This window comes from Thermobia domestica, unplaced genomic scaffold (genome assembly GCF_964235325.1).
Source record: "Thermobia domestica unplaced genomic scaffold, izTheDome1.hap1.1 HAP1_SCAFFOLD_225, whole genome shotgun sequence".
Lineage (NCBI taxonomy): Eukaryota > Metazoa > Arthropoda > Insecta > Zygentoma > Lepismatidae > Thermobia > Thermobia domestica.
In genome coordinates this window covers 20,771-37,496 of record NW_027655945.1, presented here as the reverse complement: position 1 = coordinate 37,496, position 16,726 = coordinate 20,771, and the positions used below count along the sequence as shown (strand labels likewise).

At 35.6% G+C, this 16,726-nt stretch overlaps 1 protein-coding gene across 1 annotated transcript in view; it reads left to right on the top strand.

Annotated features, from left to right (window-relative positions):
• Window positions 1-306: 306 nt before the first annotated feature.
• Acat2 (Acetyl-CoA acetyltransferase 2) overlaps window positions 307-16,726 on the top strand; it is a gene marked incomplete at its 3' end in the record, with an annotated part of 34,641 nt that continues 18,221 nt past the window's right edge. Inside the window, 3 exon segments of the mRNA XM_081747406.1 lie at window positions 307-461; window positions 10,855-10,976; window positions 14,463-14,575. Coding sequence (XP_081603532.1) covers window positions 326-461; window positions 10,855-10,976; window positions 14,463-14,575 — 371 coding nt within the window.

The following is a 16,726-nucleotide window of genomic DNA, read 5'->3' as shown; positions in this document are numbered from 1 at the left end:
TTACACCGAGTTAACTATAAACCATATTTTTCCGCAGCCTAAGGTACGTTATGTTCATTGGGAGAATCATACTGTACAAATAAAATGTAAAATACAATTACTATTTTTGTGTTTCGCATTTGACTTCTCGGTTTCAATACTGTATATGGCACAGCACTAATATTCCGTGTCAGAAATAATAAAACCTTCAACTTATTTAATGGTTCATAAAGTCGTTAATGAGATGCTTATGCTATTATTCGTCTATAAATGGTATTTTAAAATGATAAAACTATATTTACCTGCTTTTTCGTGGAGTCCTTGACTTCCAGTTTTATTTTCCTCCATGTTACCAGCACTCATTTACCATAATACATTGCGCACAAACAACTGCATAACGAGGAGCATGGCAGATTTTGAGGGTACACGGAGCGGTACTGGCACTGCAGTTCACATAGTTTCGGCTGTTAGAACACCAATTGGTAAAGTATTTTGAGAATATAATTTTATTTCAATCAAGTCTGATCATCACGCAATTTTATTAGATGTAATAGTGAATTATTCTTTAATGTCAAAGCATTTTACTAACTAAAACGCTACGTCAGCATGTCCGTCGAGTTCAAACATGAGCAGAATATTTATAGTTTCGACTTCCTCTCATTCCTGCCGTAGATGTTAATAATCACGAAACGAATAAAAGTTTGATCATTGAAAATGTTAGCAAACAGATAAAGAAGCTGGGTACATAAATATATGATTATAAAGTTATTTTTTGTGTGTAAACAAAATAGTAAATTGCATTTTTTAAAAATATATTTAATTGCATGAAAAGATGAGGGCTAAGTGTAAGAGCACCAGGATTTCGAAAATATAAAGGTAAAATAGAATGCTTGCCTTTTATAAGACAAAAAGGCACCGATGAATAAAGTGGGCCGGAAGTTTTCCAAACTTTAAGGACTATATATGTTACATTATAAAGATAAGCTTAGTTCCGCAGATGTGAACCAGAATGTTTACGCTACAAATTGCCCAAAAATTATTTTTTCACCTTTGATATTTTTACTCAGATTAGGTTGGCTCAATCGTGGGTTTTCTCGGGGTTCTCCCGTTTCCTCCCACTTTCTTCATTCCACAATTTCAGTCATCTCATCATCACCGTTTCCTTTAGCCTAACCGGCATAATCGTGGGACGTAAAACTCAAGGATATAGGTTGGCTCAATTAGGTTCGCTCACATCTGCTGAAACTAACCCCGAAAGAGTATTGTGGAAGTATAATTTATGCAGGTGGCGTAGGCCTAACTATTTGTAAGCTAAAAAATGCGAAGAAATCACAAGACAAAATCACTGTCTACGATTGTACGATACATTGTTTAATAAGAAAACTATTCCTCGGGGACGTACTTTCTGTGAAAGCTAGGAATGTTAGCGACCCTAGTATGTCCAAAATGTACAGCTGAAATTCATTACATCATAACTAAATAGTATTTTATGAGTAGCTAATGTATGTAGAGGATATACATGTAAGGTAACTAATAGTGAATGGATAATAGAAAGAACTGAACGATATAATGCTCCGTAGAAAGGCTTTAAGCAGTATTTTTTTTTTTTTTTAACTTGACGTGTCGGTCCATCAGCTTCGCCCAACCCTGAACTAGAATAGATTGAAAACATCTTTGTAGTGATCACCTAACATAGGTCTATATTTTGTATGGATCTATAAATCTTCACTCCAAATGTTTTCTGTGAATTAATAAGGGCGCAAAGATCAAGAGAGAAGTACTATGCAAGCTGCGCCTTAAGCACTTGAGTAGTGAGACCGCTTAGGATAGTCAGTTCCATTTCGATTCTCAGTGGAACACTCGGTCGGAAAGGTGTGAAAGACTTCTCAATCTATATATAGTGAGATTTTTGCTAAGTTTTCCTCATTTACAGCAGGCAAATGCGTAAATAGTGTCTGCCTTAAAAGGTCCCAGGAACCACTTCCTTGGGTACCGATAATGTGACTGCTGGGGGGCGTTGTTCTTCATACATGACTGGCTAAAAGGCATTTGTGCCGTATCGCCGGACCACTTTCAAAACTGAAAAAAAAAAAAAAAAAAAACACAAAAGTGTATTGCATTCGGTTATATTTTGTTGGATTACAATAAGTTACGCTAGATTGCGTTACATTAGGCGTTCAGTATCACTTTAATACGGATCCATAGTATAAGTATTAATAGTAGTAGGAGCAGGAGTAAGAGTAGTAGTAGTAGTAGTAGTAGTAGTAGTAGTAGTAGTAGGAACGGGTTAGAAGCCCGGCAGGAGTTGGTTGGGTTCTGTTCTCGACATGAAATGGGCAAATTAACGACTTGCCAATTTTTTTTCTGTACATTTTACAAATTCTGGATCCGTATAGTAAAACAAGTGTACCTCTCCGCGAAATAGTCCATCCGCCTCCACATACAGTGCCCCTAACAACATCAAAAACAAACAACAAATACAGCCACTTTCTTCACTTTTACTATTCCCTTTACCTCCCTTGTACTCATTCTTTCTCACAAACATACATAAATTCTCCAATTGACCCGGTAAATTTCCTAAAATTGGTCCGGCGATACGGCACTCAACCCGGCTAAAATGACGAAAGCCCAAAAATATAATTCCTGATCCTAAGACTTCGATTAGCGTCCCGCCCTCCTAACTCTATGCTACTTGTTCGCCTCCGCTCAACTCGGTGCGACCATTTCACATTGAATTACAAAACAAACGCCTTTGTGTGAACGTATATCGTAAAAATGGAAAATCGCTTGTAGAACGAGGAAAGTGGGACGAAACGTAAAATTCACGAGAAAACCCACGCAGACAGTGTTTGTCCATCTCAGAGCCCACTTGGCGCGGGCTGGGATCGAACTAGAGATGCACTCTACTAATGAGCTACCGCGCCCCCGGTTTCAATATTAATTTACTTAGGATGAAAACGGTAAGCGATAATGATTTTTTTAATCGATTCAGCGTCCCAATAATAGTTACCATTTTCTTTTACTAACCCTCCGTTAAATCCGGAACTGTTTCCGGTTTCTACTTTGATCGCCATAGAACAAAATCTCGACAAGTGATTTGTAGGAATCTATTGAACATCTCAAAGAGAGAATACCATTTCCACCCGTAATACTGTACTAAAAACGGAAGTTTTAAAACTTTATTAGTACTTCCGGTTTCAATTTACCTCGACATGTAGCAAAAGCGGTAACAAATAGTAACAACAGGTTTTTGGAACCGACTCTGCATCTCAGCCTTAGTAAAACCTGACGTATTAGAAATTTAGTAGTACTTCTGGTTCCAGTGTTGTTTGCCATAAAACAAAACAGTAGCAAATAGTGACAAATGTTTTTTTGGAACCAACTTTGCATCTCACCTCTAACAAACTGCTAATACCTAAAGTGTTAGAAATTTACTAGTTTTCCGGTCTTAGTATTAATCTCCATAGAATAAATACAGTAAGTGATATCGAGAAGTTCATATGGAATTATAGCGCCCAAGTAAAAGCACCATCTTCCACCCGTATTACTCTACTTAAACTGGAAGTTGTAAAAATTTACTTGTACATCCAGTTTCAACGACCACCATATAACAAAAACGGTAATAGATAGACTCAAGACATATCTTGGAATCGATTTTACATCTTAAGAAAACATACCATTTTCTCTAAACCAAACTAACACTCGATTAAAACTGAAGTGTAAAAATTTATTACTGTTTACGGCTTTAGTTTGCGTAGAAAAACCCTGTAAGACATTTCGAGAAGCTGGTTTTTGGAGTAGGTTAAGCATCCAAAGAATAGGTTTTGTTTCCTCCGTTAAACCTCTATCCAGACCAAAAGTGGTAGGAATTATTCATTTCGGTTTCAGTTTTTATCGCGATAGAACAAAAATGGCAACAGATAGCGATAAATTGTTTTTTACAATTGATTCCGCGTATTAAGAAAATGTTCAACACCTTGTCCTGCAGGGCTTGAAAAAAAAAACCAACCCACCTAGGCCCATGTGGGTTTTATCGGGTATTGTCGGGTTTAATTGAGTGTTTTCGAAATATTTCAATAGCTTTGGGGTAAAGGTATTTTAAAAATGTGGTTCATATTTCAAGATTGTCATTGTCAAAAATTGCAACAATTTTCTATTCACTTCTGTTTTGAAAAAAATGACCACCATTATGAAGTTTTACATTAGATTGCAAAGAAAATCTACATGGCAAATTTAGAATGTCTCGTGCTTCTACTCTCAAAATTTCAACTGAAAAGACTGAAAATTGTACCATATAGCGTGGATACCCGCTATTTTGAAATTTTACGTTAGCTCGCCACCAAAAAATATATAGCTAATTTAGCGTGTATCGTGCTTCTACTCCGAACATTTCAACTTAAAAGACTGAAAATTGTACTTTGTAGCGTGGATAACAGCTATTTTGAAAAGAAAGAAGAAAAAATTGCCGCCATTTTGAAATGTTATGTTGATATACCGCCAAAATCTATACGGGAAATTTAGTGTGTCTCGCGCTTGTACCCTGTAATATGTGTGATACAGCCAGACAAACGAACAAATATAAATGTGACGTTCGCCAAACATGAATACCAAATATATTAATTTAGAGCAAAGATGTAATTCATGATTTATAAAATGTTTCAAAATGTCTTATATGAAATAAATATTTTCCAGCGTAAAATAAATGGTTTTATTGTTGAAGTTCACTTCCAATGCTTTGTGCGTTCAGTTGCGGGAATTTCCCAAGCAGTTGTTGCAAGACAGTTCTTTCCCATAAATTAATTTAAAACAATTAACAAAGATATAATTTATATTTTATAAAGTAAATCTTTCAAAACGTCTTAAATAAAATTAGATATCTTCCAGCGTAGAATAAATAGTTTTATTGTTGAAATATTCACTTCCGATGCTTTGTGTGTTCAATTGTGGGAATTTCCGGAGCACTTCTTTCACGACGCGCTTTTCCCGAAAATGTAGCTTTCTTTACTGTACATCGAAACTTCCACTAGTACGTAAGTTTGAATTCAGCACTTGAAGTAGTAACGTTACGTAGCTTTCGGAACTCCGAGCATTAAGCTCCTTAAATTTGACAAGAATTTTTACGCTATTGCTGGTGCTGATTCTACAGAATGTTTATTTGAAGAGTAGCAACAATGACTGAATTAAACTATTATTGTTGAAAAGCAAAATTTTACTGAAGAATATTTGTGTTACCGTCAAAGGTAAGAAATAATGGTAATAGTTTTATTAATGTATTTACATATTTACTGGTAGTACCGGTACCTATGGCCTTAAACCCATCAAACGTCTGAAGAATAACGTTCCTCGCCATCGCCAATTTGGCGAGCACACTATTCACAGAAAGTATTTTCTAAAGTATAAAATTGCATATTTTACTTCAAATAGGTTATAAGCATAATCCGTACTTTAATTTGTTCTATAATTACATCAAGCAAAGGTAGGTTTTTATTTATTTATTTATTCATTCAGTGCATTCAGAACTTTATAAAGATCTTATGTTGAATGTTGTATACTTTAACGTGAAAGCATCTAATTCGCCCAAGGAAAGTCCAAAATCTGATAAAAATCATTTTCAATGTGATCAGCGTAGTTGTACCAATAGTATACTAACAAAAAGCTCAAAAACCCAGGTGGGTCCAACCCGAAAGAACCCGGCGGGTTTTTTCGGGCTGGGCCTACTTGGGCAAACCCTGTTGTCCTGAGACCGTAAGTGGTAGACATTTACTACTTAACAGGTTTCGTCTCACTATTCCTCTGTTGCACTGGAAGTTGTAAATCTTCTTCAGCATTGAATTCATAGATTTTGAAAGACTATTGAAACGAAACTTATTTGTTTTCTTAGTGGTGCTCTTGTACAGCATATCATTGTACTTAAATAGCAACATTTGGAAGCTGGATTTGCCGGAACTCAAAACAGATCTAACACTTGCCGACAGTTACTTTAACCAATTGAGGTACGAACTACAACGCTTTTCTCTATTTTAATGTTCTATTGTTCAAATCGTGCATTTTTTCAGACTTTGTATATTATTGAGTTCTCACCTGCGATACAAAATTAATTCTTCCCTTAGTTTATGATATAAACTACAAATTCTTTTGAATTAAGAAAGAAAAAAGTAAAACTTGTTTTTTTGTTATAGTCAGCCATTAAGTTATAACAGTTTATTATTATTCCTCTGTTACGATATTTATTAGTATTGTCAAAATTGAAATTATCCCTTATTCGATCAGTTTATTTGCTGAATATTTAAAAATTTTCGAATTCGTGAGCTTTACTTCTTGCTGCGCCATTACGTGTTCTGGTGAAATGTATATTCTGACTAGGGATGGCCACAAAGTTCCGGTTCCGCCGGAACCGGTTCCAGACCTGGATCCGAAAGCCCCCAAAGACCCGTAAAGGAGGCACAAAGTTCACCTTAAAAAAAAATGCAAAGAGGACCATGCGCTTGTGCCTTCCCCGCCCAGACCCGCTTGTGCCCCCAGAAAAAAAAAGCCAAATGAGTTGGCCAGTTTGCCTGTTTTGCCAATGAGTTTGCCAGTAACCCAGTTTATTTGCCAAATGAGACAAGCGGCCGCCGCCTGGGCACCTACCTGTCGCTTCCAACATTTCATCTAGCACACTGTTCACAGCTTGCCAGCAGCTCGGGTTTAGCGTAGGGATGGTCACAAAGTTTCGGTTCTAGCGGAACCGGTTCTTGGAGATCCGGTTTTCAGAACCGGTCCCAGACCTGGATCCGAAGAACCGGTTCTAGACCTAGATCCGAAGAACCGGTTCCAGACTTGGATCCGAAAAACCGGATCTGGCCATCCCTAATTCTGACCATAAACACCACTGTAATGGGAGAAATAGAACATTACTAATCCCAATGCTTAAATTACCAGCTAGTGACATTTTGACTTTTTTTTTTATATATATATATATATATATATAGTCTGTCACAACATTATTTATTTATTAAGGGGGTTGGTTTACCAAAATCTCTCTTCTATATTTACTCTGTGTATCAGAGATACGCAAGATCTCAAGAACTACTTGACGGATCAATCATTAATTTTGACCAGGATGTAGAGATTCGAAAGTGAGGAATTGAGTTCGTTTATGGAGGTGATCCATCCAATTTATTCCAAGACATGGAGAATCAGAAATTGGTTCCCCATGTATTTCTATGAAAGTAATCATTGATATCACCCTTTCTTGGTAGACTATCTGCAGTGCTGTTGAGATTAGCATGTTAGTATGTTGCCAAGGATGCAAAATACTAGTCTGTCCGTGGAATACAATACTAAAATGAAAGTAAATGATTTGTGATTTGACAAATCTAAAGACTTTCTATTTTAAAATATTCATTCGTCTTAAATTTTTATTTATTTATTTATTTTTATTTTATTTTATTTTATTATTTTTTTTTTTTATTTGGGGTAAAATGCTGTATGTAAGCGTAGGTTTGATAAAATTTAGCTGTAAACTACTTGATAAACCAAAGTTCTTCACATGGTGTACACTGACATTGGTACATTATTATTATTATTATTATTATTATTATTATTATTATTATTATTATTATTATTATTATTAAACCTTATGTCACGTAAGCTATACATACTAACACACATTCACTGAAGAAAAGAATATTTTATCTTGTATCCGAGGGAAGATTTTTCAGAAGTTTTCATTGCTCACTGCAGCTTCGTCAGTGTCGTCAGCTGCGCTGCTAGACTGGTAAACTATTTTTAACTCCAGTATTAAATATGTATCCTTTAGCTGCCATTAACAAGCACACATGTTTAATTTACTTAAAAACGTTTGTGTCGTTGACTAGCAGTTTTTGACAGTGAATAATATTAACATTTCTGCAAAATATTAAAGTTTGTCAAATGTTGTATGTATGTATGTATAATTTGTCGGGGATGGCATCTGAGCAACAAACCTACAAATATTAGACAATTTGCTGCTGTAGCTGACTGGACCACAAGTTTCTCATCTGTGTCTGATAATATTTTTGATCTGTCCCTCATTTCGAGCAAAATGTATCAGGATGGCGGACTATTAGGTAAGGATATTAGGTTAAGTTACCGTATTAGATGTTTTTTTTTTTCCTTCTTTCTTTCTTTCTTTCTTCGATTGATCCAGTGTACATATTAGGGTGGCAACGAAAATTCACTTTCGCAATTTTTATGCTGTCAGGGTCAAATTTTATTTATTTTTATCTCAAATGTTTATTACAAAAATTTTGAAACAATTACACAATATTTAGTGGTCGCTCAACTCATTCATAAATTGACCTAAAGCCACTAAAATGTAAAATTCACATATAAATACTACGAAATTTAAAACTATGTTTGGAAACATCCTTTAGTAATATTTGTTTTACGAATGTCTATTTTTTTCAGTATTTAAGTTTGCGAAAGTATATTCAACACTAGAAACAAAAAATGCTTTGATAGAGATTGAATTTACTTGGGGTGAGGAAATTTCCCTCTGTGCTGCTCTACAACTTGGAGAAAAAAATAAGTCGGATCATCCTGATTGATCAGTTTTCCATTGAAGTTTTGAATCAATGCAATTCCTCGTTCTGCCAGATCATTTACAACATGCAGAGCTTTTACACGCTCTCGAGTCTGAAGGAAACTATCATTCGTTTACCATATTTTATGGTTTTCAAATAAAAACTCCGTGAAGATCTCCAGTGCTTCAAACAGCTTTCTGGTGTTCCTGGAAACGAAGTCACTAACAGATTTATCCTTCGTGGTCTCGTCATATCTTAAGAGAACGAGTTCTTCACTTCCTTCGCTAAATAACGCTGTAACCATATTTATCTTCACTGATGCGGGAAGTGGTTCGCTCAAATACCACAGATATGAGAAACTGTGCTTTGCTGCTTCTGCGATTTTCGCATTAACTTTCTTGTAGGAATGCATGCGTCTTAAGAGATTCAGGCCATTCTTTGGAGTTCAAAGCGCAAAAGGAGAGGAATACCATGCTTTCAAATACACTGCGACGACAAATATGTTGAACTCATGAAACCTATTCAGCTTACGAGATGTATGGTGAAACTGTAATCGGAAAAGATATATCTTCAGGCAATAAATCAATTTCCCCATCCATCGTGCACGATTATCAGTCCCAGGAACGTAGAATGTGATACATCTTGAAAGAACTTCGCGCAGCCTGGGTTGATAGTGCGTCAATTGCTGCTTGAAGAAAGATATCAGTTCATACTTCACTGGGGTCAAAACCTCTGCGACAATTTCTACAGCATATATATATCTGGTGTTTTGACTTTCGGTATCGAACTTCAGCTTGTCAATTAAGTTCCATGCCTCAGAGAAACGTTTGAAGAGTTTCACGTGTGGACCCATTGAAGCACCAAAAACCATGTCGAACACTCTCGCCACAATGAGTTCTATTATGTAATGCCTGCAAGAGACTGTAATCAGATCCTTCATTTTCTGTTCCTGTAGGATACAAGCTCCATTTTGTGATCCTGTGTTAGATGCTGTTGTGTCAAAGCACATGAAATGTACACGTGTGGTTAAGTTCCAATCCTCCATCAATTTCCATCGATTCTCTCCAAAATTTATTTCTAGAAAATAATCTCATCTAAGAGGTAACGTTCTTCAGCGTGTTCTCCTTGGAAAGAACAGAAATATAGCGACCAAGGTCCTAATAGAATAACTTTCCCAGAGTGTATTCATGGTTCTTGAAGTATATTTCACATTGTATCTTGTTTTCAAATGTCAAATAATTGTAATAAATGCTAGATTTAAGAAAACAATCTGAGGTAAAATGAGAAAGTCAAATGACGCCACAATCGCCCAATGTAATACTCTTGTCACACACCCATATATCAAACCTCTAAACATATCATCACCAAACTTTACAATATGTATCGAATACATCTGAAGGTCATATACCGTAAGTGTGAAAACTGTACATGAAAAGGAAAAATTTGGGCTGATCCAGGTTAAGACACACTGAGTTTCTCATGTAATGCTTAAGTAACGTAAACGTAGCTATAAGTTTGAGCGCGTTGAGCGACCTTTAAATATTAAAAAACTTTCATAAAATTTTGCATGCATGCCTAAGTAACCAAAAGGAATAAATTTAGGGAGTGAGACTGTTAAAATAAATTTCGAAATTTTCCCATATAACTGGTTGCCACCCTAGTACATATGTATACCTTTTTATGTTTAGTAACATCTTTAAAAATGTAATCAGAGCGTATGTATAGTTGTGAGTAACACACGTACTAAAAGCATTGAACATATGTATCGTATATGTGGTAGAAGTTAATAACTGACAACGTCCATATGCACTGTAATTGCATTAAACTTTTTCAGCTTTTTAGCTTTCTTCGTCAGTAGCTCTGGGAAACTCACGGAGAAGTTTTCCCACTACTCAGAATTTCATTTTGCACTTTCTTCGTGCACCCGTTTGAAAAGTCTTGAAGTGTGAACTAATGTAAATCTATTCAATAAATAGTTTTTCATTGAGTACAATTGCAAATGCTTTGCACTAGAACTTCTGTTGTATTTACATATGTAATGTAGAACGAGTTGTGTAGAATCAAGTTCACCATTGAAAAACACTTGTAAAATTACTGTTGAGATTAAAAACATAAAGATTAGATGCTTTGCTAACTAACCACCCGCTTGAAATTTCTGTGAAGAAAGAAAAAAAAATATGACTCCGAGAGCTACTGATGAATTCAACAGAGTTAAGCAGTTAAAGTGTATTGAGGTACAGTTAGTTATTACCTTTTGAAATTATATAAATATGCATCAAATCATATCCTTGAATAAGTATACGTATCATATATTCTATATCGATTTCAGGTTCACTGAACGGATCTCTCTCCTCTTTAAAAGCCCATGAGTTGGGAGGTATTGCAATCGAAGAAGCTCTGCGAAGAGCGAATGTTCAGCCTGGAGATGTGTCCGAGGTGATAATGGGTCAGGTATGTATTCTTATCCGTTTTTTCTGTACTTGGTATGATTACGAAACGTTTTAAGCATAGTAGATTTCGCAGGACGTTTGTATAACGACTGAACGGAAATTTCAAAAGATGCGCAATAGTCATTTACATTGCAGTGTAGGTAATTTTCAGTTATGTTAATGATTCTTTTGAAGTTAAATGCATTCTGTGGTTTTATACACCATGTAGGCTAAAGGAGACGGACGATCATTGAAAGGAAATTATTATGAAAGAAATGGTAGAATGTGAATGTGGGAAGAAACTGGAGCTACCACATATTCATATAACCTGGAACCATATCGGGACTCGCGCACGAGGTAAACTCTCGACCGCTGAGCCACCATGCCCAATAATTCTGCCAGCAATAAAACAAAACTAAAATATTATTATATGTCATGTCAAGAATTAACAATCTCATTTACTGTCGTTCAGCACGCAAATGAGTCGTTCATCTAAGTATGTCAGAAATTTGTATAATTAAAATGTTCAGACCGCTGTATGTACAAGAAAATTTATGGCCATGGGTTAGGACTAGCTGCCCGCTCCTCAGAAAATAACTATTACTGTGATTCACAAAGAGTAAAAAGATTGCACGACGGGAACCCGAACTCGGATCTTGGGCGTACCGTGCCGATGGGTCTACCTCTACATTACCCATTTCGATCCCAGGACATCCATACATTCCCCCAGAGCTCTCTCGTGGCTAAGCGGTTAGCGTACGCGCCTTTGGATGTTAGAGACCCGAGTTCGTTTTCCGAAGGGAGCTCATGTAGTACGAATCTCACATTAAACTGTAGGTCCACATCTTATAAAGCCTCGCTGCTGAAAGTAACGCCAGACTCAAAATCAAATCATAATTTCTTCACTTTTGAAATTTGTATTTATTTACTCAGACTGCATGGTTTATACCACAACTATTGTTGTGCTTGGACAATCCAACGTCTACATTCAGAACACCTCTGAGGGTCATACATTTTATTATACATTATATTGATAAATGGAGGAAACAATCGATTTTAATGTTGGTGTTATATTGTTGTTGAAAACGGTCAACAAAATAAAAATAGAGAAGCTACTTGAGTTAGACATTATTAGACCACTTTTGGTCAATGTAGAACCCCCACCAGCTACTGAATCTAGCTGCAGAGTAATTTCATGTAGAGATCTCCTGAACACATCTGAAGAGGAGGAAATCGGAAATAACTTATTAATATGTTCTACAAATAGCTTGAATCAAAAATAACTCAGATGAACTCGTTGCAGTACGCTCACTGATTCTTACTTTGTTTGCGGCGCTTGTGGAATACATAAAGGCTGATTATTATCATTTTCAAGTTCGACCTTTTATTCCTAGTCTTCTATAGTGCTTTAAATGGCAGCACTTCGTGTGACACGATGATTACTATTTGTGCGAATTCTGTTTACCATTCTGTTTAGTCTAGGGACTGTCCACTCTTTCAACGCGAGAAGTCTATCCAAGACTTAATGACAGTCAACATTTCCGCTCCGGATGCTAAGCGGTCCCGAAAATAGATCGTTCCCAACCTCGCTTCCTGTTCTCTTAGCCTTTGTTGCAGGACTTCTCGGAAGTCTGTGGCGGTCCAGGTAGCATGTGTTTTGCGTTTAGAATGTCCAAGTGGCAAGTTCGTGTAGATACTATTAACTAGATGTATGTATGTCGTAATAGCCTCTACACGCTGTCGAAACCGCCTACAGGTAGTAATGAGATCGTTCTTGGGAATATTCGTCATTGCAACCACAATAACTGCTCTGAGAGCCGCAACGGTGTTCTGTGGATGCTTATTTTAGTCCTTCTCAAGCATGCTCCATACGTAATAGTCCATTGGGATATCATTTGGAGAATTGAGGGGCCACACATTGGAAGGTGTCATGGTCATGAAAATTGTCGGCCAACAACGAGGAAGTTTAATGCAGATGCCATTGGTATATCCTGTATATCGTCGTGAAATTGATGGTGATCTGTAGGAAGACATTGGGGTTTACGAATCTTTTAACACAACAAAACTCGTGAAAATTTTCGATGTCCACTTCAGAGACTGAAAGTTGCTTTATCGTATTAAAGAATATTAAAAAAAAAAAAAAAAACATAATTCAGAATCTTGTCAGTGCATTATCTATAGTATTAATAGAGAAAAGAATGGTAAAGAGTTAAAGACTAGACTTCAAAAGAATTATTGAAAAGTTGACTGCCCAGAAGAGCAGAATTGACTTCACATGCAAATGAAATGGAGCATTTATTATGAATGGGTACTCTTTACGGTATATAAATAAATATGGTTACTTTAGTTGATTTTATAGTTTTGCTTATTTAGAATACTGAAAGTACTAACCGACCATAGAAATTATATTTTCTAACGGGTGTGAACTACCAAGAAATTGTGTCACGAAACGCCATTGGATCTAGTATTTTCTTAGGTGCTGATGTAGGTAAAGGCTGATTATTTCTAATCGATGCTTTAAAAAAGTATCAATAACTAGCCCCAAATATTGGGGAAAATTGATAGATTGATTATTGGATATTTAATGGGGACGTCAGCAACGGGCTGTTTGTGCCCGATTGGAGAAAATTAAGGTCACATAACATAAATTTTATAACGCATAAAAGAAAAAAGATTACTTCTCCAATAACCGAAAATCTCCAATCTATTGTAATGAAAAATAAACTGATAAAGACAACAAAAAGGATCACGCGAAATTTACGTATCCATATATGGGATGAGAAATATGGATAGCTACCGTCAGATCTGCCGTTACCAGTGAAAATGTTAGCCGATTGATTCCATTAGCTTTCATTCAAGAGTTACCGTGTAGAGTAACGGACGGACGTTCTAACAGTTCAATCTTTTAAGGCATAGTGTGTGATCCTAATAAAAAAAAAACTCTACAAAACAAATAAAGAAAAATATGTCGTTGAACATTTTTAGAAACTTAGTTTTAGATTAAATATTAGTTTATTAGTAATACAATTTTGAGATCTCACGTTTAGGACTCAATTCCTTTAAGGTAAAATGCTCAAATCATCAGTGATGATGGTGTAATTCATTACACATTTTCCTTTAGCATCCGTGTTTCCATGTTCAGTTCTTAACTGGATTATTTATGTTCATTAGTGTGTATAAAAGCAACGAGCTTGTAAACCTAATGAAACAAGAGAAAACACTAAGATTTCAAAGCTATTTTTATTTTTTGAGTTGTTTCGTGTTTACCTTTGGAAACCATGATATGATTATCTCATCTCATGATGATTATAAGCAAGTGGCTTGCGATTGTAGAAAATTTGGTTGCACATTTTGAGGTACGAAATTGCGAGTATCAATATACAGGGTCGTCTGAATCAGTTGTCATAGACGTTTTTGTAGTTACTATCTCGATTGTAAGCAGCTTATTTCAGGTTAACATGATTTACATTACATTATGTCTTAACTTTCTCTTTGAAATTTTTTGTAGGCTTTGACAGCCGGGCAAGGACAGAATCCTGCGAGACAAGCAGCAGTGAAAGCTGGAATACCATATACTGTGCCATCATTTGTTGTTAATATGCTTTGTGGATCAGGATTAAAGTAAGTTTCTTTTCGCTTAAACTCTTTTAGAAAGAATGTGTTAATTTATTAATCTCAAAAAAGAAAACTAAATACTATAATCGGTATAATTAACTAATATTACATAGTGGTAACTTATTTATTTATTTATTCTAAAACAATCACTACGCATTGTATGTTATCTACTTAGTAATTAAGTGTATTTAGATAAGCTTGGTTGAATGATTAATTGCAATTTAATATTTCCGTTTCAACACCAAGGTCATATGAGAGAGAGTTTACTGCTTTAAGTGGATCCAAACATTTAATCGTTTTAATTCTAAATTATTATCTCCACCGAAGTTGAACCCAGATCACGAGCACAGAAAGCACGCGGGTTTACTACGTAGAGAAATGGGATTAAATAAGATGAGACTACAGTTTTTAATATCATAAATATCTTTTAACTTCCATACCTTCAAAAAGTATTCGATATATGATATACTTTACATTTTCACGAGATTTCACCGCGTAATAGCCACCTGTTACCTACGAAGTGCTAGCACTGTGATTATATAGAACAAGTTACAATTTATGGTTCAAAATATTGTGTGTACCAGTGTGGAAGAACCTTATCCCATGTTAGGAAAAAGAATGCTTACCTTACTGCGAAGTTGTCCGTATCTAGTGCTAAGGCTGTTTCTGTAGATGCATGTCTATTTGAACCGACCGAGCAATGAATTCCTTCAAATTTCGAGTTTCGTGTATATTATTTTTTCCGTTGCGCAACCTTCATACAGACTGTACACTTTTAGGGCAAGTCATTTGAGTTCCGATGTTTTCTCCCATGGCTATGGAGTGAGTGTATCTCTGGTTACGAGCTATTCTTCTGTGATGGCCACATAGAGTTGTAGCTGGTTAAACTGGTGATATACTCAAACGCACCTTGGTCCAGAGAAAGCGAACATCTGAGAAGAACAACATACACAATCACAGACAATATAACACATCACACATACAATAATTTATTATTAATATTACATAGAAAAAGGTTAGGTATGTTACACTACTTTTGAATATCTTTGGCCTCTGTAATATTTCATGGATATACATATGTATACATATACTACCCGCTAAAAGTAGGATCACATATTAAAATTGTGTCTTTATAATAAATTGCTTATTATAATATTTGTATAGCTCTTGTATTTACACATGCATAAAACTCGTATTTTTTTAAACACGTTTGAGTCGATAAGTTGAACGAGTGCTATCTAACAGCTAGTTCGGGTACTTGTAAGTGAAATGTAAAAATAAATCCATTAGTTTTCAGTTGTCAAATATCTTCTAGACTGAGAACTATGATATAGATTTGTCTGGAGGTGGTTTCTTGTATTTCAAACAAATTGGGCGTTTCTAAGTAGAAATAAGTTTCTTCTTCCATGTTACGGGCATCTTTCTTATTGTTTACGCCCATAATCGGGTAAAATGTTTCTGTGGTTGAAGTTAGGATTTTTGACAGAAGTAGAACAAAGAAATCTCTTGCTTTCATTTAACTAAGCTTCATAATAGTAATACAATATCTCCTTAATGTAGGGTGTTCTTCATAGCTAGGTGTTTCAAAAAAAAAAATACATATATTCTTCTCCACACCCACCTTACTCTTCACTATGAAGCTACTTCCAGTATATGTATTATATAAGGCTTGATAACAGCTATGACCAGCCAGAAATACTTATACTTGACCGTATAACAGTTTCTACCAACCATTCTTTCGCAGCATTCAAAAAATAAATTTCATAATAATCCGTATTAATATTTCATCATAACCTTAAACTTATCGACGCCTATATCTACAATTTATTTTAATATCAACGAATATCTTACTAATAATACCGTACATACATGTCTGAGTATTTCGTTGGGAGGACGTGGGAATAGCTATTTAACACATAACACAATGAAAATGTCAGGTTATTAATTGGAGTAATTTGGATAAGAGCATATCGACCTATTTCCGGTATAATGAGATATACATGTCTTCTGCAAGTTTGAGCAGGTCCGCATATGTCTAGGTGGTGTTAAGGTAATATCTCTGCTCCGTAGCGAACGCCTGTCTCCAAAAATAGTGTGTGAATACGCTGGTTAGTTGGATAAGGGCGTTTGTTTTTCTGCTCTCCTGAAAAATTGAAG